At 48.7% G+C, this 27,267-nt stretch overlaps 1 protein-coding gene across 1 annotated transcript in view; it reads right to left on the bottom strand.

Annotated features, from left to right (window-relative positions):
• The window catches only part of DCPS (decapping enzyme, scavenger), a 54,982-nt gene that overhangs the window by 3,103 nt on the left and 24,612 nt on the right, over positions 1–27,267 (bottom strand). Inside the window, exons 3-4 of the mRNA XM_037841917.1 lie at positions 10,246–10,391; positions 3,741–3,854 (exon numbers count right to left, since the gene is read on the bottom strand). Coding sequence (XP_037697845.1) covers positions 3,741–3,854; positions 10,246–10,391 — 260 coding nt within the window. The remainder of the gene's footprint in view (positions 1–3,740; positions 3,855–10,245; positions 10,392–27,267) is intronic.

The following is a 27,267-nucleotide window of genomic DNA, read 5'->3' as shown; positions in this document are numbered from 1 at the left end:
TCACAGGTGGCCCTTCCTTCTGCTCTTCCTCAAACAGAGCCTGGCTGAAAACCTGGAGGTTGCAACACAGCAAACAAGCAAAGTCAACAGAATCTGGAGCTAGGGATCAAATTAACTCTTCCTCTTGCCCAGAAAGCCTTCCCACCCCCTCCCCGCTCGCCCAGCCCTGGCCGTGCCCAGGTTAGCACACCCGTGTGTGTGGCTGGCCCCAGACATCAGGGCTCCAAGGAGCAAGGCCCAGAGAGAATGCAGCTAGACTTGGCCCCTAAGTCTGAGGCATTTCTGCCATCAGGAGACGGCCCCAGCTGACCGAGCTGCGAGATTCCACATGGAGATAATTTGGGGACCATGAGTCACCCAACCAAACCAGCAGGAGCCCTGATCTGAAAATTGAGAAACAGATTTTCTATACGATTTGCCTGATGTCCAACTGTGTCATAGTTTCTTCAGGCCAAGAACATTCTTCTCTGCTGAGTGTTGAGAGTCTGGGATGTTGAGCTTCAGGTGAGCCCCCAGGGAACCTCCCAGCAGGGTACCCATTCCAGCCTGTTTTGCATCAAAAGTACCTTCTGGACTCTCCCTTCTCATGGTCTGCACCCAGGAAATTTAATCTCTCATTAACCAGGGGTCCAAGGAGAAGCCAGGAACCTAAATCGTTTCGATGTGGTGGTGGTGGTGGGGTAATGGGTGTATTTTCAGCTGTCCTACGTGTCACCATCATAGGACTCCCAAAGAATAACCGCATTTGCTTTAGATGATGTGTGCTGACAAATCCCAAACATGACATCACATCACATGCCTCCAACCCACTGCTGTGTGTGTCAGCTCACAGGCTGGGAGAGGCAGTGAAAAGAAACCCATTCTTTGATATCAGACATGACCTGAGATTCTCTGCAGGCAGCCAACGGGCCCCCTGGGCCAAAGAAATTATCTGTTAAAAGCTAGACAATGGGCAGGTGAGGGTCTGACTCACACCCAGGAAGATGGCCCATCCGTCACTCTGGGGAGGCAGATGCCATCAACCTCTCTTTCCAACGCCCAGGGCAGCAAAATCAAAGTATCAGTTTTCGAGCAAGGGGCAGATCAGAGAATGGCTGGAGCTCTGGAGAGCCATCTCCTGATCCCTATAGTGACTCAAAAGGACACTTTTCTCTTGTCTAAGAACTTTGAACACATCAACTTTAAAATATATGAACTGAAAACATATGTCTATCTGTATATACGCAAACATATATACTCATATACACAATATCTCTGCAAAGAGAAGCCAAGAAACCAGCAACAACAGTTGTTTCTGGGGGAAGGGACGTGGAAGAAAGCCCCCACTTCCATTTGTATTTTTAACAAGTGCATGTATTAACTAGATCAAAAAGAAGGAGGGAGGGAAGGAAGAGGGAAAATGTATAGGTGATCCGTTAAGAAAACTGAGGAAGACGTTTATAACCTCTGGGGAAGTACAGTCCCTAGCAAAGAGTAGACACTTGATACCGGATAAATATTTGTAGAATGGATTGATGGATGGATGAAGAGCATCTACTATGGGACCAGGGGGCTGGAGAAGTGGCAGGAGGAGAGGAAGGGTGGCTGAGAAGGCTCCTCCATGCAAATGCCAGTGCTCCTCTTTCTCCACAAGCTGTCCCTGGTCCAGAGACAAAGAATAAAAGCCCAGGTGTGGCGGCCTGTCTCCCTGATGGGCATGTTGCCTAATTCTAAGGGAGTCCCTGATTTCACCGTCCTCATTCAAGTCATGGATTTGAGAAGCTGGATTATGTCACCACTAAGAGACAAGTAGCAATTAAGCAAAGGTTAAGAATGATGGCACCTGCACTGCCACCAAGGACAGGCTGACATTCCAGCCGGCTCGTTGGTAACCCCTGGCTGCCCCGAGGGTGAGGAGCTCAGCCATGTGGCTGGCGGGCCCGCTGGAGCTCCTGAAGTCTTTCCTGTCATAAAGGGACAGAGAAGGCAGTTCCTGCCTTGCCTGCTAGCACTGGGATGACAGATGTCAGTTTTCAGTGCCGGGAGCTCTGATGTATCTTCAGGTTTTCTTGAGTGGAGATGAACAAGTCAGCCTTTTGTTATCCCTCCAGAGCACAACCTTTCTGAAAATCCTAAGCTCTTCAGTCTTCAAGGGTCTCGTGAGTCAGAAGTTCTTCCTGCCTCACTGCCCGCCCACCTCCCATGACCCAGCCTGGAGCCCGGAACCCCCAGGCACATAACTGCATGGGAGCAGACGGGGGAATGGAGGGGTGCAGGGCTGCCCACAGCATCACCCCAACCCACATAGTGGGGCCTCAGCTCAGCACCCACATATCTGAGCCAGCCCTGCCTTCCTCCCTGCAGGCCTGGAGGTGGGTCAGGCAGGATCAGCTGCAGGGAGAGAGGCGAGTGGAAGCAGGTGTTCCCTTGGCCTCTCTCGACTGCAACACCGCCCACGTGGAGGAGACACCTCCTTTGATCTGATTTGGCTCTAATAAACCATCACTCAGTGCTGCAACTTGTGGAAACCCTGCAAAATCCCTTCTGCCCTTTGAGCCACCTTTGGGAACTCCATGGGCCTTTTGTCAAGAGGCAGAGATGGCACTTGGTGTAACTGCCCTTGAGCTGAAATCATGTCTCTTTACCCCACCTGCTGACCCTTGGCCCCCAGTGCAGGAGAGGCATGGTAGTTCTAGAAATCACTGAATCAAAACCAAGCAGACTTCAGGAGAGCGTAGGCTAGGATCACGAGGCCTAAAGGGCAGGCCACAGCAGAGGAAGCAAGAGGGGAGGAGCCCCCAGAGAAGCAGCTGGGGCCCAGATCCCAGCACGGCTTCCTGACAGGACAATCTCACTCCCGTGTGAGGAGCAGATGGTCCCACCTAAAGCAGAACAGCAAATCCCAGAGTGGATCACTCAACACTTTTAAATGGAAGAGAAAGGAAGCTAATCTATCCCCGACTTCCTCCTCTATTCTGTTGCCCACCTGGGCCTCATCCTGGCCCCGATCTCCTGGTGTAGCTGCCGGGAACGGGCCCCCCAGGCTGAGCAGTAACTCCAGTCTGGGGTGTGGACACTGCACTCTGGGACAGGGTCTAAAGTCTCCAAGGAGACAATGGCAGGTTATCATTTTGGAGATGGACCAGTATGGGAGGAAGGAAAGGGAGGGAAGGAGAGAGGGAGAGGCCAGAGAGAACCAGAGAGGCCTTCTTGTGAGAGAAGATGGCTTGGCTAAAAAAGCTGGTCTTTGGAAGGTTAGGAGAGGCCAGGGGATGGAGCACTGAGAGGCTTGAGTGGGGTTCCTGGTGGAAGCCTGCACTGCCAGAGACTACTCTGCCATGCAGTCTGCTGGGGGCCTCTGTGTGTTGTTGCCACAGCTCAGGCCTGCCTGGATCTGCTGACGGACAGCTCAGGGGGCAGAGGGAAGGTAAACATTCCGCAGCGGGTTCCTGGAGGGGAAGGTGGCAGCCCAAGCTGCTTGGCTGGTTAGGGAATGGCTTGTGTGGTCAGAGATGCAAACATGACCACATTCTTAACCCCTTGGGTGGAGGAAAGCCAGAAAGGGCATTATGAAGCTGACCTGCTAAAGCACAAGCATTTGTGTGTGCCACGTATGCGCTGCTGATGCACAGAGCTCAGGCCACCCCTAGTTAGTTATTTGTAATCCACTTACAAGAGGCCAGAGTGAGAAGGAGGGCGGTCCTCGGGGAACCAGGAGCAGGGTACGTGGAGACCAGGGGGTCCGGCAAGAAATCTTTTACCTGCTGTTGGTTCCACTTGAGGTCAGGGATGAGGACAAAGCCATCAGAGGGATCTGGGTTCTCAAAAACAATCCGGTCAGCTTCTGCCTTCTTCTCCAGAATGTTATACACCCACTGGAGGGGGGTGGGAAGAGAGAGAAAGGTGGTTCATGTTTCCACTCACTGCCCCTTGGGTGTATGATACCCGAACGGGTAAGGTAAGCCCTGTGGCCCCTCCAGGAAGGACAATCAAGCCAGAAAGGGCCACTGAGCTCAGGGATTATAAACTCAGGCTGTCCTCTGGAGCTGCTCTTGGGGTCCCACCATTGCCAATCCAGTAGTCACAGCCGTCCCCACCAGGACCAATGTGGCTCTGCCTGGTTAGCGTGGTGCACAGGCTCAGTCACGGCCTCACAGGTTTGGTCTGCACCTGCCCCCCAAAGCAGTGACACTTCCCCACTGCCCACACACTCAGGGGAGAAACTGTCTCCTCAGACCCCAGTGCACTTTATGCAGGACCACAGGGCAAAGAGTCAGGCTGGGAGCTGAGTGCACTGAGGTCTACCTTTCCATTAAGGAGCCAGCTACCAGCTGGCATGGCAAAAACCTTTGGTGCTAGATGTCAGTGGAGGTGCGTCTCCCACCCTGCTGGATACATTTGTGGTGGGATCAGCACAGCTGCCTCTGGAACAGTGGCAGGCCCCACAGTGTCAACAAGGATAGGGTTTTGGGCTTCTGGCCCTGCTCATGCCCCATGGTCAGCTGTGGATGACAGTCTTCAGAGGACCTGTCCCTCAGGCCCATTACAGGTCCTGGGTGGCCTCCCTGAGGAAGCCAGACTGCAGGGGGGGGGTACGAAAAGAAGAGCCCGTTCTCACAGGGCTCGAACCTGGCAACCTCAGGCTCTTCTCTGAGGGCCCATGGCAAACGCGAATTGCTTCCAGGACAGTCAACTATGCTGGGAAGCCAGAGAACGGCAGGCTTCCACCCTGTCGCCTGCGTTCCCCTCTTAGTCCCCACGGGCTTCCAGGCTCCCTGAGGGGAAGGGTAAGCCACAAACTCAGAGTGGGCTAGGGGAGGTTCAAGAGCCCACCCAACCAGCCCACCCGGTAGAGGGGTCCCCTTTCCCACTCTCCGAATTGCTGGTCAAAAAGGCCAGGGGCAGGGCACTGGCTTAGAGGCCACAGGCACACCTCACATGCTGGGCCTTGAGGACTGACATGACAGCTCGAGGGCGGCTTGGCCAAGGTCAAGCACCCAACTGACTGAGATGGAGCAGAGGGTACCTGCTGGGAATATCTGGGCCATAGGGCAAACTGGGAGCCTCCAGGTCTCCTGCAGCCACCCCCCCAGGGTAGAAGGCATCTGGAACCCTGATAAGACCTGCAGGCAGTCACACGTGGCCTGCAGGCCATAAAAGAAGGGCTCTTCCCAAGAAGAGCCTGGCCAGTGCCACTTCCTGGGAGGGGGCTGGGGCACGCCCAGCCGCAGCTTCCTCCTGTGGCTCGGTGGCCAAAGCAGTGTGCAGCCCGCGGGTCAGATTATCCCAGAGACACTTCCTCTCCTAACGGAAACCTCTGTGGGAATGTGCTGCCTGAGAACAAAGGCAACTGGAACCTGACCTGAAGCATCCCAAAAACAAAGATGCTTGCCCCTCAGTGGAGAGCCCTGGTGGCCCTCGCAGGTAGGATACCCCCAGAAGCCCCTCATAGGCAGGATGCCCTCCCCCAGAGCCCCTCGCAGGCAGGACAGCCCCCATCCCCACTCTCACCCATGCCCAGTCCCCCTTTTGCCCACAGGCAAGGAGCTCCCACCTTCCAATGTGTGTGGCAACAGAGAGGGAGCCAGGCTTGGTTTCGTCTCGCAGCTCTACTGGTAACTAGCTGTCTGTCACTCTGGGCAAGTTATTTAATCTCTTTAAGCCTTGGCTTCCTCCTTTGGAAAATGGGGCTAATTGTGGGGAGGATTTTGAGTGAGAAAAGTATTAGCATGTAGTCCCACCCAGAGCCAGGTGCCCTCCGGAGCTGGTGGGGTCACAGGCCAGTGTCACCACCCTGGGGGAGAGTTTGGCAGTTTCCTTAAAGCTAAACATGCAACTACTGGATGACCCAGCAATATCCTCCTGGGCAGCTGTTCCAGAGAAATGAAAACTTACATTCACATGAAAATCCATACACGAGCCTTTATAACAGCAGCTCAAACAGCCCCAAACTGGAAACGACTCAGATGCCCTCCAGCAGGTGAACAGATGAACAAGCAGTGGTGCATCCACACCATGGAACACCACACAGCAATCAAAAGGAACAAACTAGTGATGCACTCGACAACGTGAATGAATCCCCAGAGAACTAAGCGCAATGAAAAGAAATGCCAATCCCAAAAGACTGCATGCTGTATGACACTATTCAAGGAACAATCCTGAAATGACAAAATTGTGGAGATGGAGAGCAGATGAGTGGCTGCCCGGGGTCAAGAGAGAGTGGGGAATGGGGTAGGAGGGCACTGGGTATGGCTATAAAGGGGCAGCATGAGGGGTTGCTGGGGTTGTGGTGGGGGGTGGGATCATTCTATACGGTGACTGTATCTGGGCCAACATCTTGGCTGATACCCTACTACACTTTTGCGTGGTATGACCTTTGGAGGAAACTGGGTCAAGGGTATTGTTTCTTTAAGTGCACATGAATTGACAATTCCATCCAAATAAAATTTAATAAAAAAAAAATTAGAGGAAGGAGCTTGAAAACCTTGAGGTGGTAATGGGCTGTTGCAGCATGACGACAGTGTTGAGACAGTTTGCTGAATGCTAAAGGACCGAGTGAGGAAAGGGGAAAAAGGAGAAAAGGAATGAGAGCAAAGGAGGTGGCGATGCTAAAAGAGTAATTTAAAGAAATAAGTGCTAGGTGGGAGGAGCCAGTGACCACCAGGGCGGCAACGCTGATAAGAGGAGCAGGTAAGAGGAGACCCTGCCAGGCACTAAGGGCAGTGGATGCACCCTCACCACAATCCTGGGAGATGGGTGCCAAGATCACCCCAAGTTTGCAGAGGAAGTGAGAGCAGGCAGGAGGAAGCTCATGCATTCCAGAGCCTGCCCTCGGTGCCACCAGACCTCCTATCTCCCAAGATAGAGAGAAATCAGGAGCAAGGCGACCTGGGACGTGGGGGGCCCTGACTCCACAGGAAGTTGCAAGGCCAGAAGCCCAGATAAGGAACAAGGGAAAAGCACTCACTGCCATGGGGAGGATCACCATTTGAAAGCAAGGCTGTGAGAACCTACTAGCCCTGCTGAGCATGGGGCTATGGGTACATGTGGGCCAGCTTTCCAGAATATTCCCAATGCTGTAGGTGACCCTGGTAACTCCTTCTGGATCCTCTCTCCTCCCTTGGCCTCCTTTGTAACATTGCACACTCTCTTCACCCTCCTGCTTCTCTATTTCTGTTCACTTGCCTGGCCAGTCCCCTCCGCTGGCTACCCTGTGCACACCTCCCAGATGTCCTAGTCCTGCTCACTTCTAGGGTTTGTAGTAGCAAGTTCTTCCCCTGGACTGCTTTTAGACACAAGTTCTTCCCCTGGGCTGTGTGTAGATGCAAGTTCTTCCCCCAAGATGCTTGTAGATGCAAGTTCTTCCCCTCAGCCTCTGTGTGGACAATGACAATCACCATTCTGGCACCTATTCTGTACTGGAAACAACAGCTGCCACATGATAGCTGTCACCTCTCTCAATTTTCACAGTGAAGAACTGTTAATCTTATTGCCAGATTAGGAAATGGGGGCTCAGAAGTTAAGAAAAAGATCACATTGCTGTTAGGTGGCAGAGGAAGAATCCAAACCCTCACTGATGGCAAAGGCTGACAGTGACTCCCAGACTACCATTTTCAGCCCAATGATCACTCCGCTCTGACCCAAACATCCCACTACCTTCTGGACATTTTCATTGGGAAGTCACAAGAATACAAATTTGAGGAGCAGACTAGCACAGGCATTGGGGCCAGACGGCCTGGCCGTGGTTCCAGCTCCACTAAGAGCTGTCATGAAGATTATATAAGATGATAAGCAGAAAATACTTAGACCAGCTCCTGGCACAGAGTGAATGTTCCGCAAGGCCAAAAGGAATCCATAATCTTCCACTCAAACCCATCTCCCTGTCCAGGCTCCCCATCCTGCTGCATGATCTTTTCTCTACTCATCATCCAGCCTAGACCCAGGGATCCTGCAGACTCTTCCGTTGCCTCTCCATACCATCCAGGGTCTCAGCCCTGTGAAGCCCTGGGAACGTCCTCCTCTTCAACTGCTATGGAACCCATCCCCAAGGCCTTGGCCTTGCTTCAGACCACGCTGGCTTCTGGAGCCTTCCTGCTTCCACTCTTACCCCACTCCAATTCATTCAGCAAATCTGAGCATGTTAACCTCATCACCTACAGCAATGGTTCTCAAACCTGGTGATCCTTAGAAATAGCAGAGACATTTTAAAAAAACAACAGCACACTTCCCAGCCCTACTCTCTGAAGATTCTCATTCAGGACAGTCACAATTAATTCTCAACAGATGATCCTGATGCTCAGTGAGGTCTGGGGTCTCCTGGCCTCCTGGACAAAGTCCAAACTCCTCCTCCTGGATGCGGCCTTCTCTGTGCCACCTCCTGATCACCCTCCACCACCCCGTGCCCCAGTCATCCCAAACGCCTTGCGGCACCCCCAATGCATCACTCAATTCCAGACCTCTGTGCCCCTCTATTCCCTACCCCCTCGGCCTGGGGTGCCCTGCCCTGCCTTGTCCCCCTGGTAAACTTCTAGTTGTCCCTTTAGACCCAACCAGAGGGTCCCCTGCCATCCAAGCCGAGCACCTCCCACACCCATATCACCATTGTATCTTGTAGGGAAACCACCCAAAGGCTTGCAATGGTTGGTCTAAGACTGTGAGGGCATTACCAGGGTTTCTTTTATTTGGGGGACTCTCTCGAGCCCAGCACGGGGCCTGGAACACCGCGCATGCACAATAAATACAATGCCTGTAACCAGTTAAGCCAAGCACTTGTAAATTTGCTAGAAATAGCCAAGAAAGAACAAGTGAATGCTCATGTCAGAAGCTGAAAGAGTAGTGGAATTACTGTTTTATATGCCAAGTGGAATTGCAGAACATGTATAATAATGGATACAGATGACTCACACCAACTATATCAGGGGCTTCCTCTCTTGACTGCCATATATATGTGCAACCAGCAAAGCAGAACACATGTTCCAGGAGATCCCTCTAGGACCCCGAACAGCAGAAGCTGTTTAGGAAGATGGAGTAACACTTCCTAAGGCCACTTAGAGGACAGGACAAGTGCTGAGACAAAAAAGAAAAAAAAATCAAGACAGCTCAAGCCAGAAGAATCCTGTGCAAATATCAACCAGGAGCCAGAGCTAACAATCCAACAAGGTCTTGCCTAGCGGGAGGCCTGTCAGCACCCAGGGTCCCCCCACCCCAAGGAAACATCACACTCCTAGGCCCCGCCAACCTCCCTTTCTTACTACCCCCAAATACAATGCACCTCGCATGGCCCGCACGCTCAAAAATCCCTACCATGTAAGGGTACTTGCTGCCACTGTAACCTGAATCTTGGGGAAAATAAATAGGAAATGTTCAAAGAGAACAAGAGTGAGCAATAAAGAGATGGAGAAACGGAGAACTGGTAAGTGAGCAAGAAAAAGAGCCGTCAGTGAGCATCAATCACATTTAACTTGGAGTATCCCCAGGGGGCCCGTTCCAGGCTGAGGCTCAGGTTGGCGCTGGGCCTGGCCCTGCGGAGACGCTGGGACCTCTCAGCTAAGTGGCCTTGCATCCGGCCCAGTGGCTGCAGACGCTCAGAGGACTCGGCCAAGCTGCGAACCAGCCCGGGGTGAGGGGTGGGGGGGGAGAAGAGGCCAGCAGCAAGCCCCCAGGGCAGTGGGATCTTGTTTTCGGTAGAATAATATGTGACGGGGAAGGTTTTACCCTGAGACAGCTCCTGTGGGCTCAGCCAGGAGTAAGATCTGGCTCGGCGGGTCCACCCCAGCTCCCCAGCACCCACCACAACCCATTCACAGACGCCGGGGCGGGTGAGCAGCACTCATTCAGAGATGACAACAAGTCGACTGTGTATGTAAGTTCTCCCTGCGGTTGCTTTGAGATTCCCTGGAGAGCCTCGGCAGCACATCCCAGCACCTCAGGTGGGACCCAAGACCAATGTCAACTCCACTTATTAATGAAGCCTCTCTGACCATCCAGTATAAAACAGCAACCACTGCATGCACGACTCTCTATTGCACTTCTGTTTATGTTCCTCCCCATCGCTCGATCACACATTATGATATAGCTATTTATATATCTGTGCACTGACTCCCACCCACGGACTCCAAGAAGGCAGGGCTCTGTGCTCACTGCCTAGGACAGTGTGTGTGCCCTGCTAAGACCGCATCAGACCCCTGCAGGCAGATAAACTGGGCACAGTGAGGGCCTTTGAGACCTGACTCCTCCAGGCCAGGCTGGGACGTGGCAGCTGGTCACCTGGATGCTGAGGCTCTGGGACTCCAGGTAGGGTAAGGTGACATTCTTGTAATCCTCTCCCGTCTCTCGGACCAGGCAGAGGTCCTGCCGCAGGTACTTTTGCAGGTGTTTCTCTGTGGCAGGGTAAACCACCGTGGTCTTCACATCTGTAATGAAACAACACAGCCATGGCTGGGGAGGTAAAACCCACCCCCTGTGCACAGCTCTGTCACTCTCATCCCCAAAGACACCATGGGCAGGGCCCCCAGTGATGGGAGGGGAAAGGGTATGTGGTTATATTCATCCACGACCCACTCCCCTGAGGCATCTGGTGTCACTAAACCCGGGAGCTGAGCTGTACTCAGAACCTGGGAAACACTGGCTTTCCCTGACAGGTCGCTGGGGCCCTCCACACCCTAACCCCGGCCCGTCTCCCTCCATTTTCCAGGCAAAGGAATGAAGTGTTTCTAGCTCTTCCAGGGTCTTCCTCCAAGTCTCTAGCTATGTGGCTTTTAGGTCATGGGTTAAAGCCTAATCGTTTCCCTTTACTGAGGGGTGGCGCAGAGCACAGCACAGTGGGTAAAAGCACAAGCCCCAGAGCCGACTGCTGAGTTCACATCCTGCCACTTCCTGCCCCTTGCTGACTCCCATGGGACCCAAATGGTTATCTAACTTCCCTGTGCCCCTACTTCTACCCAGCTGCCAAACGGAGATAAGAGGAGCCCCTACTTCAGGGGGTTGTGAGGACTGAGCAAGGCAAGAACCTGCGAACCATTTGGAACAGCTTCTGGCAATGGCAAACAATGCTTAAGTGCTGGCTAATTAAATCCAGCGTTTCTCAACCTTGGCACCACCCACCTTTTGGACTGGGTTATTCTTTGTTGTGGGGGGAGGGGCCGTCCTACCAGGATGCTAGGTAAGACCAGGGATTGAATTGTGTCCCCACACAAACATGTTCAAGTCCCTACCCCGAGTCCTGTGGATGTGAGCCCATTTGCAAAGAGGAGCTGTGAAGATGTCAATAGTTAAGAGAAGCCAAACTGACTCAGGCTGGCCTTAGTCCAGTGTGACTACAATCCTATGGACAGGAAGAGAGAGAAGGGGAGAGACGCAGCCACGTGATGGAGGCAGAGGCCAAGTTCTGGACGGCCAGCACGCCGCCACCAGGAGGCTGCAGGCTTCAGAGAGCACCTCGTCCTGGGACACCTAGATTTTGGACTTCTGGCTCCGAAACAGTGAGACAATACATTGCTGTTGGTCAAGCCAACAGTCTGTGGTGCTTTGTTGAACCTGAAAAACTAAGATACCCACTGTTAGCCAGTTTGCTAGAGCTGCCGTTATGCAAAATACCAGAAACGGACTGACTTATAAACGGGGTGTGCTGGTTTGTATATATTATGTCCCCCAGAAAAAGCCATATTCTTTAATGTAATCTTGTGGGGGCGGCGTATTAGTGTGGATTAGGTTAGAACCTATTGAGTCAGTATTTCCATGGAGGTGTGGCCACGCCTGATTGGTTTACTAGAGCCTTATATAAGCTCAGACAGAAGGAACTCATAGTGAGCTGTAGCCGAGACAGACATTTTGAGGATGGCTGTTGGAAGCTGATACAGACATTTTGGAGAATGCCATTTTGAAACTCAACCTGGAGCAAGCAGACACAGCCACGTGCCTTCCCAGCTAACAGAGGTTTTCTAGATGCCAATGGCCTTTCTCCAGTGAAGGTTCCCCTTGTTGATGGATACTGTATGGCCTTAAGACTGTAACTATGTAACCAAATAAACCCCCTTTATAAGAGCCAGTTCATTTCTGGTGTTTTGCATTCCAGCAGCATTAGCAAACCAGAACAGGGGTTTATTTGGTTACAAATTTACAGTTCTAAGGCCATAAAAGTGTCCATACTAAGGCATTAACAAGAGGATATCTTCATGGAAGAATGGCAGATTGCATCCAGAACACCTCTGTCAGCTGGGAGGGCACATGGCCAGCGTCTGCTGGTCCTTTGCTCCCAGGTTGTGTTTCAAACAGCTTTCTCCAAAATGTCTCTGGGCTTCTGTCTTCGCTCCTCTCTCTCGGCTCCTGTCATTCTTGCTTCTTTCTCCCAGGGCATTTCTCTCTAAGCATCTGGGGGTCCTCTCTTAGATTCTCCAGGGCAAACTCTGGGCTTCATCTCTTAGTTTAGCATATCCAAACTTCTTTCTGTCTGCGTCTCCAAGTGTCTCCAAGCATCAGCGTCTGTGTCGGCTCTTGAGCTCTCTTAAATGCTCCAGTGAACTACTCAAGATCCACCCTGAATGGGCGGGGCCCACACCGCCATGGAACTAATTTAATCAAAGGTCTCCCCCACAACTGGTTGAGTAACATTTCCATGGAAACACTCAATCAAAAGTTCCACCCAACAAGATCAGATTAAAAAAATCATGGCTCTTCTGGGGTCCATAACAGTTTCAAACCGGCACACCCACCCTCCATCGTGACAACCAAAAATGTCTCCAAAGTCAAATGTATCCTGCGAAGGGGGGCAAAATTGCGCCTGGTACAGAACCACTGTTTTAATCATAAGGAAACCCTGTAGTTGTCCTAAATAGACTCTGTTGCTTAGGGTCCAGTACCACCTATTTTGAGTTAAGTCCTTTTCCCTATTTTTAATAATATCTGCAACTAATCACCACTCTAACATTTTTATATAGAGCTTCAGCATAGATCTCAAAGACAGGAAAGGAAAATGGTATTTCAAAATTAGTTGTAGATATTTCTCAAAGGCCCACATCTCCCCTCAACCCGTTACTGCAGATTCAAGATATGCTCACCAGGAAAACCCAAGAGAGAGCAGAAGCCTGGCAGGTGCATTTGCTAACACCCGGAAATTCTCATACTCACCTATGTACCTCAAAGCCCATCACAACCACCAAGCTATGCTTTCATATTTGGTCCAAGAAACAGGTAGAATTTTTTGTTATATTTTGTTTTAGAATTTTTTTATTTACAGACACTTTATACCTGCCAAGCAAAAAGTCCCCCTCCCCCAAATCCTCCCATCCCCGGTAACCTCTAATCTACTTTCTGTGTCTGCAAATTTGCTATTTCTAGATAATTCATTTACCTGACCATCACACAATATTTGTCCCTTTGTATCTGGCCTCTTTCACTCAGCATATGTTTTTAAGGTTCAACCATGTTGTAGCACGTCTCAGAACTTCATTCCTTTTTATGGCTGAACAATATTCCATTGTATGGATAGACACAGTAGGGTTATCCATTCATCTGTCAATGGACACTCGGGTTGTTTCCACCTTTTGGCTATTGTGAATGATGCTGCTATGAATGTTGGTGTACATGTATCTGTTTGAGTCCCTGTTTTAAATTGCTTTGGGATATACTTGGAGCTGAACTGCCAGGTCTATGGTAATTCTATATGGAACTTTTTGAGGAACCACCACACTGCTTTCCATGACAGATGTACCATTTTACATTCCCACCAGCAATGTACTGCTATGTACATTTAATCCTCACCTCAAGTGAATGGAAAAGGTTCAAAGGGGTTCAAAGACTTATCCAATATCACGCTGTGAGGTGTGGCAGACGCCAGACTGGAACTAGGAGTCGTCATACCCTAACTGCAGTGCTCTTTCAACACAGCTCCTCCCTAAACAACATCTTCTTCCAGTGGCCCAGTGTGGATATACAAAGGTGAGGGCTGCTGGCTGCTGAAGAGGGATAGCACTTCAAGCACAGGACTTCCAATGAGCATCAAACACTCTGGTCTATCATCTGGCAAAGACAGGGATGCCACACCTGAGCTGGACAGACAGCTCTCCCCCAACCAGCTGTGCAACCTTGGGCACATGATTTAGCCTCTTAGAAGTCTTGGTTTCCTCGTCTGCTAAAATATGCCCCACAGAGTTACTGTTAATATAAAACAAAATGTCCTCTGGACCACTGAAAGTGCTAAATGAAGGTCACCCTAATTCCTGGGAGTCCCTAGATCTGACTACACCAAAAGGGAAGCGTGCAGGCCTCCTTACAACCTTCTGGGAATCAGCGAAAGGCAGCTCCTCACTTCTCACTCTTGCTCTCTAACAGCCCAGTGTCATAGGCCAGTTGTCAGAGTTCAAGTGTACCAAGGTCTCAAGACGCAGGAGACAGCCTGAAGTTGACCAAACGGCACCACCTTGGCCCTTGTTAACTGCAGGGCAGCTTTGTGGATAAGCACAGAGATTCTGGAGCCAATCAGCCTGGGTTCGAATGCTCTGTACTTCCTAGCTGTGCAACCTTGGGAGAGCAACTGACTTCTCTGTTGCTTCAGCTTCCTCACCTGTGAGCAGGTGATGGTTATAATAGCACCTACCTTACGGGGCTGCCATGAGAATTAAGTGAGTTAGCACATGGAAAGCATTTAGAGTGCCTCACACACAGAAAACAACGTGCTCCATAAATGCTGGCTTTTCTTCTTGTTTTTGTTGTTCCTTCAGTTGCCTGGGTTGGGCAACGGGGAGAAAAGCTGTTAGCAGTGGAATTCCCTTGGAATGGGGCAGAATGGCTCAGAACAAAGACAGAGCTGATGTTGGAGAACAGCCTAACTCTGCTGGCATGGGCACAGCCTGAGGCTCCATGCCTGGGGCTCCCTGGCTGATCCAGATCAGAAAGCCACTGAGCCTCCGAGCAGGCCCTGTTAAAGGCCTGCCCCAGCCAGCCCCCTCCTGCCTTCCACCCTTGGCTACAGAACACGGTGCAGGGGAGGGCATTTCCCAACTGCTCCCTCTCTAATGTCTTTCTTCCTTTCCTGAGAAACTACCCTGAACTTAGAAACCTCACAGCTTCCCCTTCCAGAGCCCTGCAGAGCCAGTCATTCCTCAGGGGCCCAGTTCCTCTCAGACCACCACTGGAAGCCCTGGCCAGGGCAAGTTAGCCCTCACATGCTGGCTTCGGTGTAGGGGCTGGCAGGGCCCGTGCCCTCCTGCAGGGCTGCCGCTAGGAAGGAACTAAGCACAGGCTTAGGGCCTTAGTGCCAGGGCCCCTCCACCAGCTTCCCATCCTCTCCACATGGCCCCTTGTGACCTTGCCCCTGGTGATCTCTCCATCTTCACTTACCAACTGGCATGGGTGGAACTGTGCCCCTCCAAAAGACATGGTCCATTCCTAAAGCCCGGATCCATAAATGTGACCTATTTGGAAGTAGGGTCTTTGAAGATGTGATTAAGATGAGGCCAACTGGAGTAAGGGGGAGTGGGGTGGGGGCCATAATCCAATATAACTGGGGTCCTTATAAGAAGAGGGATTTGGACTCAGACACAGACAAAGGGAAAAGGCCGTGTGACAACAGAGGAGCGATTGGAATGATGCAGCTGCAGCCAAGGAGCACCAAGGACTGCACGTAAAGCACCAGAAGCTGGAGCAGGCAAGGAAGGACTCTTCTCACAGGCTTCGGATTTCAGACCTGCAGCCTCCGGAACTGTGAGTCAATACATTTCTATTGGTTGAGGACATCCAGCCTGGGGAGCGTTACTAAGGCAGCCCTGGAACACTCAGACCACACCATTCCCCCCGAGCCGTCCCTGCATGAGCCACACCCACATCCCCCACATCCTGCCTGTGCCACTGACATGCATCAAGCACGTCCTTGGCCTGTGCACCAGCTGTCCTCTCTGCCAGGCAGACTCTGGGACCTGAGACGCCCCTTGTTGCAGAGGTTTGCCTTTTGGAGAACCAATGGCCCTGGCTAGAACAGCACCGTTTATCCCAGCACACACTACCCCCTTTGCCAACTTCCTCTTCCTTCACTTATTGCTACCTGACAATAGAGTGCAGATTTATTCTTAGGTCTTTATTGTCTGACCTTCCACAAACACACACCCACATTAGAATGTATGTTCTAGGAGGGCAGGGATTTTGTCTATTTCTTTTACCATTTTATCCCCCTGGCACCTGGAATCGCCTGGCACAAAGTAATAAGTATTCAACAAATACGTACTGAACAAATGAATGAATGAACCTGGTCTCTTCAGACTTCTAATCCAGCAAGGGCATTTTTATCCCAAAGGAAATAAAACTTCTCGGATAAAATCAATAATAGTTAACAATGCTCAATTTCTCACGGCAGCAAAAACTAAGCTCTGGGGTTTTACCTAAGTGCCAACCAGGATGTTGACCTGCAGCTGAACTTCAGGAAGGGTTTGCTCAAGAGTCAATGCCCCTCTCACATCACAACACGGATGAGCCTTGAGGACATCCTGTTGAGCAAAATAAGCGAGACACAAAAAAACAAATACTGTGTGATCCCACTGATGTGAAATACCTAGAAGAACCAAACTTCATAGAGACTGATGGTGACTTATAGATTGCCAGGGGCAGGGACGCAGGGTGGGAAGAGGGAGTTATAGCTTGATGGGTGAGTAGTTTCTGTCTGAGGAAATGAAAAAAGAAGGGTAACAGGTGTGGGTGAGGGTAATGGTAGCAGAATATTTTAAATTTAGTTAAGACTCCTGAATTGTACACCGGAATGTGGCTACAACAGGAAATTTTGTGCTATCAGTTAATGCAATAAAAGTTAAAAAAACAAATAAAAAAAGAGAGAGTCAATACCCAATAAATGCCCAAACCATTGGTGAAAGTATGTTGGGGAACAGGAGACACTTGCACAGTCTCAAAAACACCTGCCACAGGTTACTTATTAACTCTAAAGAGAAAACTGAGGCCCTTTACAGCAGGGAAATCTTGAGGCTACCACCTCTGACCCCAATCAGAGGTAGCACTACCCAGAAAGGGACAAACGGACATTAGGTGCTTTCTGATGGGAAGCACTGGACCAAAATGCAGAACCTGAATTTCATCATGGGGGAAAATCAGCAAACCCAAATCCAGGGACCTGCAACAAAACACGTAGCCTTAGTTCTTCAAGAGTGTCAGAGTTATGAAAGGTGAAGAAAGGCTGAAGAACTGTTTTGGATGGAAGGAGATGCAGAAGACAGAGCCCTCAAGGAAATGCACGATCCTTGTTTGGATCCTGGGGCCGGGACAGGGAGTAGGGGCTGCCTTAAAGGAAGAACTGGTAAAATCTAACACTGGACTCTGTTCCTTCATAGTTTTGCATACATGTGAAACTTTCTGAAATCGATCATTTTATCCCATCCCCCTGATCCTAGGAGAGATGTGCTGAGGTGGTTACCAGTGAAGACTCATGACCTCTGCAACTTACTTTTCAATAATAAACGATGGTAATAATTATAATAACAATTGCTTTTACTCTATATATATGGGGAGAGGGGAAAAGCAAATGGGGCAAAATGTTAGCAATAGGCCAAGGGTGTTTATAGGGGAGTTCTCTTTTTTCCTGCAACTTTTCTGAGGGTTGAAATTTTTTCAAAATAAAAAAAATTTTTTTTTAAACGGTGTCAGTGCCCTTTGGAACCTCAGTGCTCAAGGCTCCCAGAAGGGCACAAGTATAAGCCCTACATGTACATTAACACATGTATTCCTCACGACACACCTGAAGTGGGGATTATTTCGATCCCTGGAAGCACCAAGCGTCCCAGTGGCTGCCCAGTTGGGCCAGGATGGGTACACTTGGGTCAGCTGGTGAGGTCCATCCACCTGCCTCCTCTCTCCTCAAACCCCATTCACCCAGTTTACTTGAGGGAGCCACTGCTCTGGATGAGCAACCCCTGGCAATTCCTCTGCCCAAATGTCTGGCCATGAGGGTACAGGAGCTGCCTTCCTGTTGGCATTTGTAAAAAAAAAACAACAAAAAGCAAAAACGAAACACTCTGAACAATCTTACACCCTTCAAAACCCCATCCCTTGAAAATGTTCCCAAATATATTAAGAGGATGTCCCTGACACTCCTTATAAAAAGTATCCCTACTTGACATGCTGTTTAATTTTGTTTTCATTTTTAATTCAAGTTGTATTTGCAAACAAGTTAAAGAGTTAAATGGAGCTTGTTTTAAAAACAGTTTTCTGTCCTTCTCTGGCGCTTGATTTCCAGCTCTTTGAAGGCACCACTTTCAACGTTTCTAGCCATTTATTGGGTTATGTACTTCTGTAGTTCAAAATTATAAATATTTCTATATACCATGACTCCTTCAATTTTCAGTTTTACTCTTATTTTTTAAAAATTCAGTTTTACTGAGATATATTCACATACCATACAATCATTCCATGGTGTACAATCAGCTGTTTGCAGTACCATCTTATAGTTGTGCATTCATCACCCCAATCTAGTTTTTGAACATTTTCCATATACCGGAAAAAATAAAAATAAGAATAAAAAATAAAAGTAAAAAAGAACACCCAAATCATCCCCCCCATTCCACCCTATTTTTCATTTAGGTTTTGTCCCCATTTTTCTACTCGTCCATCCATACACTGGATAAAGGGAGTGTAATCCACAAGGTTTTCACAACCACACTGTCACCCATTTTTACTCTTATTTTTAACCTCCTATTATGGCAGATAAGGATTTAGCTCTTTTTTTCTTAAAGCCCCCTACCAAGAGTGCAAACGGCCGCACACTCACACACACACTCCCAACCCCCATCCTCAAAATACAACCATATCATCATTTTGGATAAATCAGTTTTCAAGGTTTACACTCTAAGGGCAATGCAGATGCCATTTGCTGAATAGTTTGCTATGATTATTTTTCCCTTTCAGCACAATTTTTGATACACAAGGTTAGTAACTACTTTATCTGCTTAATTTCCTATAAACTTGTCCTCAGTTCATCTCCAAATTCATGTCCCCATTTATAGAAATCTCCTCTCGATACACTAAGGCTCATCAGGTGCACTAAGGCACGCTACTGAGGGTTTCCTGGAGCCTCTGGCTGCCCCAAGAGGTAGGGACCTGGGCACAGCCATGCTCTGGGTTCTCTGAGCATCACGCTGGGAAGGCCTCTGCCCTTCTCTGGGGGCTCGGTCCCTTGTCTCCAGGATCCATTATCTTCCTCTTTCGTGGTTTATATCCTTGTTTTCCTAAAGCAGGTGGTTCTCAAACTTCAGTGTGCGTCAGAATCGCCCAATTCAGGAGGTCTGGGTTGGGGCCCAAGCATCTGCATTTCTAACAAGCTCCCAGCTGATGTCGACGCTGTGCCAAGGAATCACATATTAAGAACCACTGAGCTAAAGCACAAACTCACGTTGCTTCCTGAGACGTGGTGCGTAGGAGGTAAAGTCTGAGACTTGGCACATCTGCAAATGTCTTTATTCTGTCACACTTAAGGGCTTGGCTAAAGAATTCTAGGATAGAAAGGAGTGACCCTCAAAATCTGAAAGCACGGCTCTGGACCTTCTGGACGGCAGTGCTGCTGTAGAGAATTCTGGGCCATTCTGATTCCCAGTCTTTGGATAAGACTTGCTTTTTTCTTGCTGTCCACAACATTCTAACCATGTTGATGGGTCTTGGGGTGGGTTTATTTCCATCCATTCTGCTAGGGACTTAGGGGGCCTTTTCATTCTTGAAATTCCTGTTTCTCTGTCCTGGGAAACTGTCGTGGATTATTTCTTTGATGATTTTCTTCCCTGTTTTCTCTGCCTTTTTTTTTTCTGCAACTCCAGTCATTTGGATATCTGAACTTTTGGACCCATCTTCCAGCTTTCTTACCTTTTCTCTCCCATTTTCCATCTCTCAGTCTTTTTGCTCTACTTTTAAGGAAGTTTACTTCAGCTTCAGCTTCTACTCTTTTATTGAATTTTTTTCATATCACCTACCATATTTTTTAATTTCCAAGAGCTTTTTTTTTAAAAAAATTCTTTATTGACAGTATCTTGTTCTCATGCATATGATGTATCATTTCTCTCGGAGCTTAATGAGTGCTTTAGAAAATTTCTTCTCTCCGCCTATTCTGTCTCCTCCAAGTCTTCCTTTTTATTCCTTTCCTTCCTTTACTTTTACTTTTCTTTCCATAAACTTTATTTTTAGAGTAGCTTTAGGTTTTCAGCAAGATTGCCCAGAAAGTCCAGAGAACTCCCACATTCCCTGCATGCGGTGTCCCCTATCCTTACCATCTGGCATGGCACTTGTTACAGTGATGAACCAATATTGACACATTATTAGTAACGAAAGCCCAGAGTTTGCTTTACTCAAAAGTCCAGGCTTTGCTGTCTGTCCATGACCTCCTAAGAAAGAGTGGGGCCCAAAGAAGCTGACCGGAAGCTCTGTAGCCACAGGTGAGATGGCCACGTGCTGCACTTCAGGATGATGGCGCTGTCCCTCTGCGTTATGGATCCCTTGAAATGTTCAGGTCCTTTTTCTCGGGCTGGGCAGACCCTCCATTCTCCAGTTTCAAGTGGAGGGAATAAGCCTGGCTGACGGCTTCCTGCATGAGGAAGAGAAGGCTGGGTGGGGGCAGGTGTCACCTTGACACTGACGGGTGCAGACTTTTGCTCATTCCTTCTAGATTTCACTACCATGAGCCCACCCTCAACTGCCCCTGGAATCTAGAGACCACATCTCCTAGCAGGGTGGGGAAGGCAGTGTGAGAGTGGGGACAGCTGCTCAGATTTCCTCTCTGCTGTTTCACTTCCTCAGTCAGGTACCCTCCTCCCTTTGCTTCTTCAGCTTGAAAATTCTGTTCTTGTTGACTCCCTTTCTATTGGTCTGTAAGAGTTAAAAACAAACTTTTTAAGGTAATTCCTTGTATGCCATTTTAATGTCAGTGGGGTTTTGGAAGGAAGCCGATGGGCATTCAAACTGCCCTTTTTAACTAGACATCCAAGTCTCTATCCTTCTAGCTTTCTGACATTGCTTTATTTTTCTTCCTAGCTGTCACTGCCACTTGGCACATTTATTTAATCCCTTGTGGTCAACCGAATGTAAGCTCCTTGCGGCTGAACTTTGTGGGTACACAGGATGTGCATTGCCTAAACCAACATCTGACATGTCAGGCCCTCATGGAAATAAAATAATATGCATAATATAATGCCATTTTTAGTAATATGATGCCATTTATTTTTTAAAAGGGCATGTTATACATACAACTTCCTATACTAGGTGCACACAGAAATAATTCTGATAGGACATATACCAGGATGTTAGCAGAGGTTTTCCCTGGGTGGTGATGTTACACAAAATTAGAATTTTTTAAATGTTCTTTTGTATTTTCCGAGTTTTTAAAAACAAATATGGATCGCTTGTGTAACAAATCTATTAAAAATAGAAAAACAAGCCATCCCTTGAAAAGGGGCCCCAGAGAGGTTAAGTAATTTGCCCAAGGTCACACAGCTAGCAGTGGTGGGGCTGGGACCTGAACCCAGGAGTCTGGTTCCCCTATGCAATACTGTCTTCCTAGGCCTTCAGACCTCTTCCTAAGAAACCAGTGTTGGAGCCCTGTTCCCCTGAAGTCATCCCTATCCGGAGAATCCTGACTAGCTCCAACCCCTGCTGCACACACAGAAAGAGCTGTCAACCAAACCAAAGGGCCTAATGAGGCATCAGAATGATGGGGCTACAGACTGGGGGTCTGGTAGCACTCAATGCACATAGGGACCACCACCAACGAATGCTCATGTTTCCCAGGGGCGGGGTGCAGGGGAGTGGGGCCCTGCTCGCCTCCAGCTCTAGAGGGATGCCTGAAGAATGGCACCACTGGGGTGCACTGCAGCCAGATGCTGGGGAACAAGTCTCAGGGGAGTTTGGAGGGGTGGAGGATGCTCTTGTTGCAGCCACACCTGAAGGAGGTGTTCTGGACTGGCCCACGACAGGAACAATGGCTGTTTTGATTTATGTCTGCTGGTACCAACCTCCCACAGCAAGAAGGGCAGTGGTGGCTCATGGGGAGGCCTGTGGGGTTCCCAGAGAGGGGCCCGGTGGTGGTATTGCCAGCTCTTGTGGGACTTGGGGCAGCAGCTCTTTTTCTGCAGGCGTGTGTTAACCCAAATAAATGATCACACTGATGCATCCCAGCTGAACGGTGGCCCTGCCCACACGGTACTTCCCACGCAGCTCAGGGCTGGGACACATAGGCTGATGCACCCTGGAGCCAGGACAGACCCATGGGGTTCTCCTGTTGGGCCTTCTCCATCACATAAACCACCCCTTGTCCCCCTACCAGACACCAAAGCCCAACCAATGGCTTTTAGAGACAGCAGGAGAGTTAAGAGCAGCTGCCTCTTGCTCTCTGCCAAAGCTAGCTTAGCCAAATCCCCAGGAAAATGCTGTTGCACATGAAACATGAAAATGCAAACCACAGACAGTCTGCTCTCCTTCCCATACACATGTTCAAACAAGACTGCTTTCCAGCCATTGCTGATGAGTTCTACCAGATGAAGTCATTTCTATGGCTCAGCCTGTGGCTTTTCCTCTCCTTTCATTATGATGAGCCAGTTTCAACTTATTTGACCCAGATGTGCAAGCCCAGGGGAGAGGCAATGGCAAAGCGTGATCTGAGTGCGAAGCTGTGCGTTCCTCTCCCCTCCCACCCCGAGAGCCGAGCGGAGCCACCCTCATGGCGGATCGGATAGCCCAGACTGGCAAGGTTTGAATCCAGGCACCTCATCAAAGGAGCTCCAAGAGAAGGCTTGGCAAAGAAGACGGGTTGCAGGGAGGGTCTTCTCAGGAGCTTAGTGTTTTCTTTCCTCCTCTCAGGGCTTGCCCCCTCACTTGGCAACACTCTCCACAGCCCTGGCGTGGTGACGAGAGGGTGGAGGGGAGTCTAACTGCAGCGGACCTCAAGCCATCCCCCAGCCGCAGCACGGGGTGGGGGTGAGAAGGGGTGTCACGGCCTGGCCTGTGCTGGAAGAGCTAACGGAGAGAACCAAAGGCGGTTCCGTGTGGAGGATACACAGAGCTGGAGGGTGTGGCTGGGCTCCTTCTGGAAGCTTCAACCACTTAACAACAAACCTCCAAACCGCTAATTACGTGCCTCTACACAAAAGCACACAGAGGCCATTAGGGACAGAGGAGAGGCAGATGCTGATTTTAGCAAGACCCTGGGTCTGGCGGGCACCTTGTGTGAGTCCTCAGCAACTCCCCACCTCCTCCCCTCAGTCCACCGAAGTCCAGGAGGAAGGAGAGAGAGTTGTGAATGTCCTGCTGGCAAACGCCCAGGGTCTCCTGGCCCACAAGCAAATCTGGCAACTCTGAATGCAGCCCCCCGGGTAGCTGGGGAGGCAGCCCAGAAAGACACTCCCGTCTTCAGATACAATGTGTAGGGGCTGCTCAGAAGGAAACCCCCGGCCTCTGGGAACGGGAAATGTGGCTGCGGGATGGCTGTGTGGTGATGCCACACAGCAAAGTTCTACTGAACAGAAGGGTCAAGAGCTGATAGCTAAGGAGATTATGGAGCTGCTGCCGTGATGGTCCTGGCCCCTGCTTCCCCACTTGGGAAGAAAATATCCTGGGGTTGAGCAGACCAGAAAATAAGAAAAACTTCAAATAGGGGCTGTCTCTCAAATGCCTGTCTAAGGGTATTTGCTTAATTCGCTCTGAAAGGAGTACAAGTACCAACTCTGCCACACTGTATGGTGTGGAGGGTGGGGAAGGGAGCAGGCCAGAAGCTCCTTGGATCAATCCCCTACCGAGAGGAGCCCAGAACAACTGGGATTCAAGACTATCACTCAAGAAGAAATAGAAGAAGGAATGAAATTGTGAGACACCCAACTAGGTGAATGGAATGGATTTGGTGGACAGCATTTTCAGGGAAGTACACCAGACACAAAAAGATAAACATTGTAACATCTCACTAATATGGACTAACTATAAGGTGTAAACTCTGATAATTGAATCTTAGAGCAATCACATCTATTCCTGAGTTGTAATGGTTATCTCCAAATTCTGAGATGCTGAGCTCTTTGGGTATAACCTGGTCAGTCTCTGGAACTTTGGGTATCTGTGTGACACCTGAAACTCAGAGTTAGAGTTCGGCAGCTATGAATGTTGGTATTACCTCATACAGCAACTGTTAAAAAAGCTGAAACAGGGTTCAGACTTCAATTAGAGACAGAATGTAGCAGATCAGGTTAAGACTAAGGCAAATAAGTCCAAAGGGTAAAGGATGCTGTTGACTGTGTTTTGAAGCTTCAACTTCTGTGTGAGACCAAGGGAAGAGATGTTTATTTGGCACAGGATCTATATTTTCTATAGCACACTAAATAATTTGACTTGTATAGTCAGTTAATTTGAACACCATAATTACATGGAACTTTGAATAGGAAGTGGGATCTGGTAGGTTTGTATAGGTTACTGTGAAATCCGGATACATTCCAAAGTAATCTGGGCAGAGAATAAGAATGTATTTGCAGGGCCCCCCTGAGGAACTGGGGAAAAATGTGGAGATGTGGAACTTCCCCACCTGGATTTATTCTCACAAACATTGAGGACTAACAATTTAGTAGGATGTACCTTCAATCTTGGGGTTTGCCCTTATGAAGCTTGTTACTGCAAAGGAGAGGCTAAGCCCACTTACAATTGTGCCTAAGAGTCTCCCTGAGTGCCTCTTTGTTGCTCAGATGTGGCCCTCTCTCGCTAGCTAAGCCAACTGGGTGCGTGAACTCACTGCCCTCCCCACTACGTGGGACCTGATTCCCAGGATTGTAAATCTCCCTGGCAATGCAGGATATGACTCCCAGGGATGAATCTGGACCCGGCATCGTGGGATTGAGAACATCTTCTTGACCCAAAGGGGGATGTGAAATGAAATAGAATAAAACTTCAATGGCTGAGAGATCTCAAATGGAGTGGAGAGGTCACTCTGGTGGACATTTTTACACACTATATAGATAACACTTTTTAGGTTTTAATGAATTAGAATAGCTAGAAGTAAATACCTGAAACTAACAAACTCCAACCCTGTAGCCTTGACTCTTGAAGACAATTATATAACAATGTAGCTTACAATGGGTGACAGTGTGATTGTGAAAACCTTGTGGATTGCACACCCTTTATCCAGTGTATGGATGGATGAGTAGAAAAATGGGGACAAAAACTAAGTGAAAAACAGGGTGGGATGGAGGGGATGTTTGGGTATTCTTTTTTACTTTTATTTTTTATTCTTTTTCTGATTCTTTCTGGTGTAAGGAAAATGTTCAAAAACAGATCGGGGTGATGAATGTATAACTATATGATGGTACTGTGAACAGCTGATTGTACACCATAGATGATTGTATGGTATGTGAATATATCTCAATAAAACTGATTTTTTTTAAAAAAGAGAAGCGTGCATGACAGAGGCCAGCTGCCATGGGATGGCATTCCCAGCTGGGGCCAGGTGGAGAAGTTATACCAGCCATCCCTGTGGTGACCTGCCTCCCCTTGCTGTCTTTTCTACTGACTTGAGCCTTAAGACTGCTACGAAGTCTTGGGACCTTGCCCCATATGGGAAATAAAGAGAACACTTGGCCCTGCAGTGGGTGGCTACAGCCCAGGGTCTATTCAACGTCTCCTCTCAGCCTGGTAAAACCCTGAGAACTGAAGAAGAGTTGCACAGAAGCCTCTGCTCTTGGCTGCTGAGGGTTGGTAAAGGGAGGAGACAGGGGCCTGGGGGGTTGGGGAGAAAGCTGAGGGGCTGGGGAGTGTTGGGCAATCAGATGGTGAAGAAGGAGGTATAGAGCCCGAGCCTCTAGGTCAAGGATTTTACTCAGGTGTCAGGGACCTCTCTATCTTGAAATCCTTCCACTTGCTGTTGTTGCACTATAATTCCAAGCCCTGGGGGGGTGAGGGGGATGGGGGCTGGCTTGCTGGCTTCAGGAGCTTGCAAGTACCTGAGAGAAAGTACACAAAAACTGATCTTCTTTAGGTAGCCTCAGCTAAAGAAACCAGAGGGGTCAAGAGTGACTCATGTGGCCTCACATACTTACTTTTTTTTTTTTTTTTTTTTTTTTTTAATTTTATTTTGAAATAAATTCAAAGTTACAGGAACAGTTGCAAAAATAATACAAACCCCATACACAGCATACCCTGACCCCCCTCCCGACACCCTGATTCATCACCTTTAACATGCTGCCACACCGCCATTTCTTTCTTTCCCTCCCTCCCTATCTATCATCCATCATCTATTGTTCTGTCTTCTGAACATATGAGAGCTAGCTGCACACATCCTTGAGCATTCACTATAATTCACATATACACTTCCAATGAACAAGAACATTCTTTCATGCAATCCCGTTAAGCACAGCTAAGAAGTTCAAGAAATTCAACATTGATACAAAGCTTACATTCTATATTTCCCTTTTTTTTTCCTATGTCTCAACTGTGTCCCTTTGAGCCTCCTCTCCTCCATCCTCAGATCCCATCCAGGATCATCCTTGACATTCAATTGTCATCTATTTAGACTGTCTTTTTTTTTTTTTCAATTGTGGAAACATATATACAGCCTAAATCTTCCCTTTCCACCCCCTCCCTAGCATTCCATTAGTGGGATTAATCACCTTTAGAATGTTGTAATGCTCTTTCCCACCATCCATGACTAGAAATTTCTCTTCACCTCAAACAGCAACCCTATACTCATTTCCTAACTTCCCATTGCCCCTTCCCCCAGTTCTCTTAACCTATACTCTACTTTTCATCTCTATGGTTACATTCTCTGATAATTTCTTTGTGTTTACTGTGGGGCTTAAAATTAACCTCTTAAATCCATAACAATATTGTTTTTCTTTGACACCACCTTCACTTCAATAGGACACATAAACTATGTTCCTACACTCCGCCATTCCCCCACCTTTATATAGTTGTCTAAAATTACATGTTTTACGTTGAGTTCAAAACCACTGATTTGTCATTAGAGTTTGTGCATTTTATATCATGTAGGAAGTAAATAGTGGAGTTACAAATCAAAAGTTATTGACTTCTATTTGCATGCCATTGTGATTGGAGAATGTGCTTTGAGTATATTCACTTTTTTTTTTTTTTTTTTAATTTCTTGAGGCTTGTCTTATGTCCCAGCTTATGGTCCCTTCTGGAGAAAGATCCGTGATCACTAGAGAAAAATGAGTGTCACTCACTTACTTTTACCCTGTCCCATTAACAAAGCTCCATTTCCAAGTCCGGGTAACGGTCTCCCACTGCGGACGGTATAGTGGACCCTGACCACTTTTGGAAGCAGCTCCCTCC

The sequence above is a fragment of the Choloepus didactylus genome, chromosome 6 (assembly GCF_015220235.1).
Source record: "Choloepus didactylus isolate mChoDid1 chromosome 6, mChoDid1.pri, whole genome shotgun sequence".
In the NCBI taxonomy this organism is placed as follows: domain Eukaryota; kingdom Metazoa; phylum Chordata; class Mammalia; order Pilosa; family Megalonychidae; genus Choloepus; species Choloepus didactylus.
The sequence above is the reverse complement of the archived record's forward strand: the minus strand, read 5'-3'. Positions and strand labels throughout refer to the sequence as shown.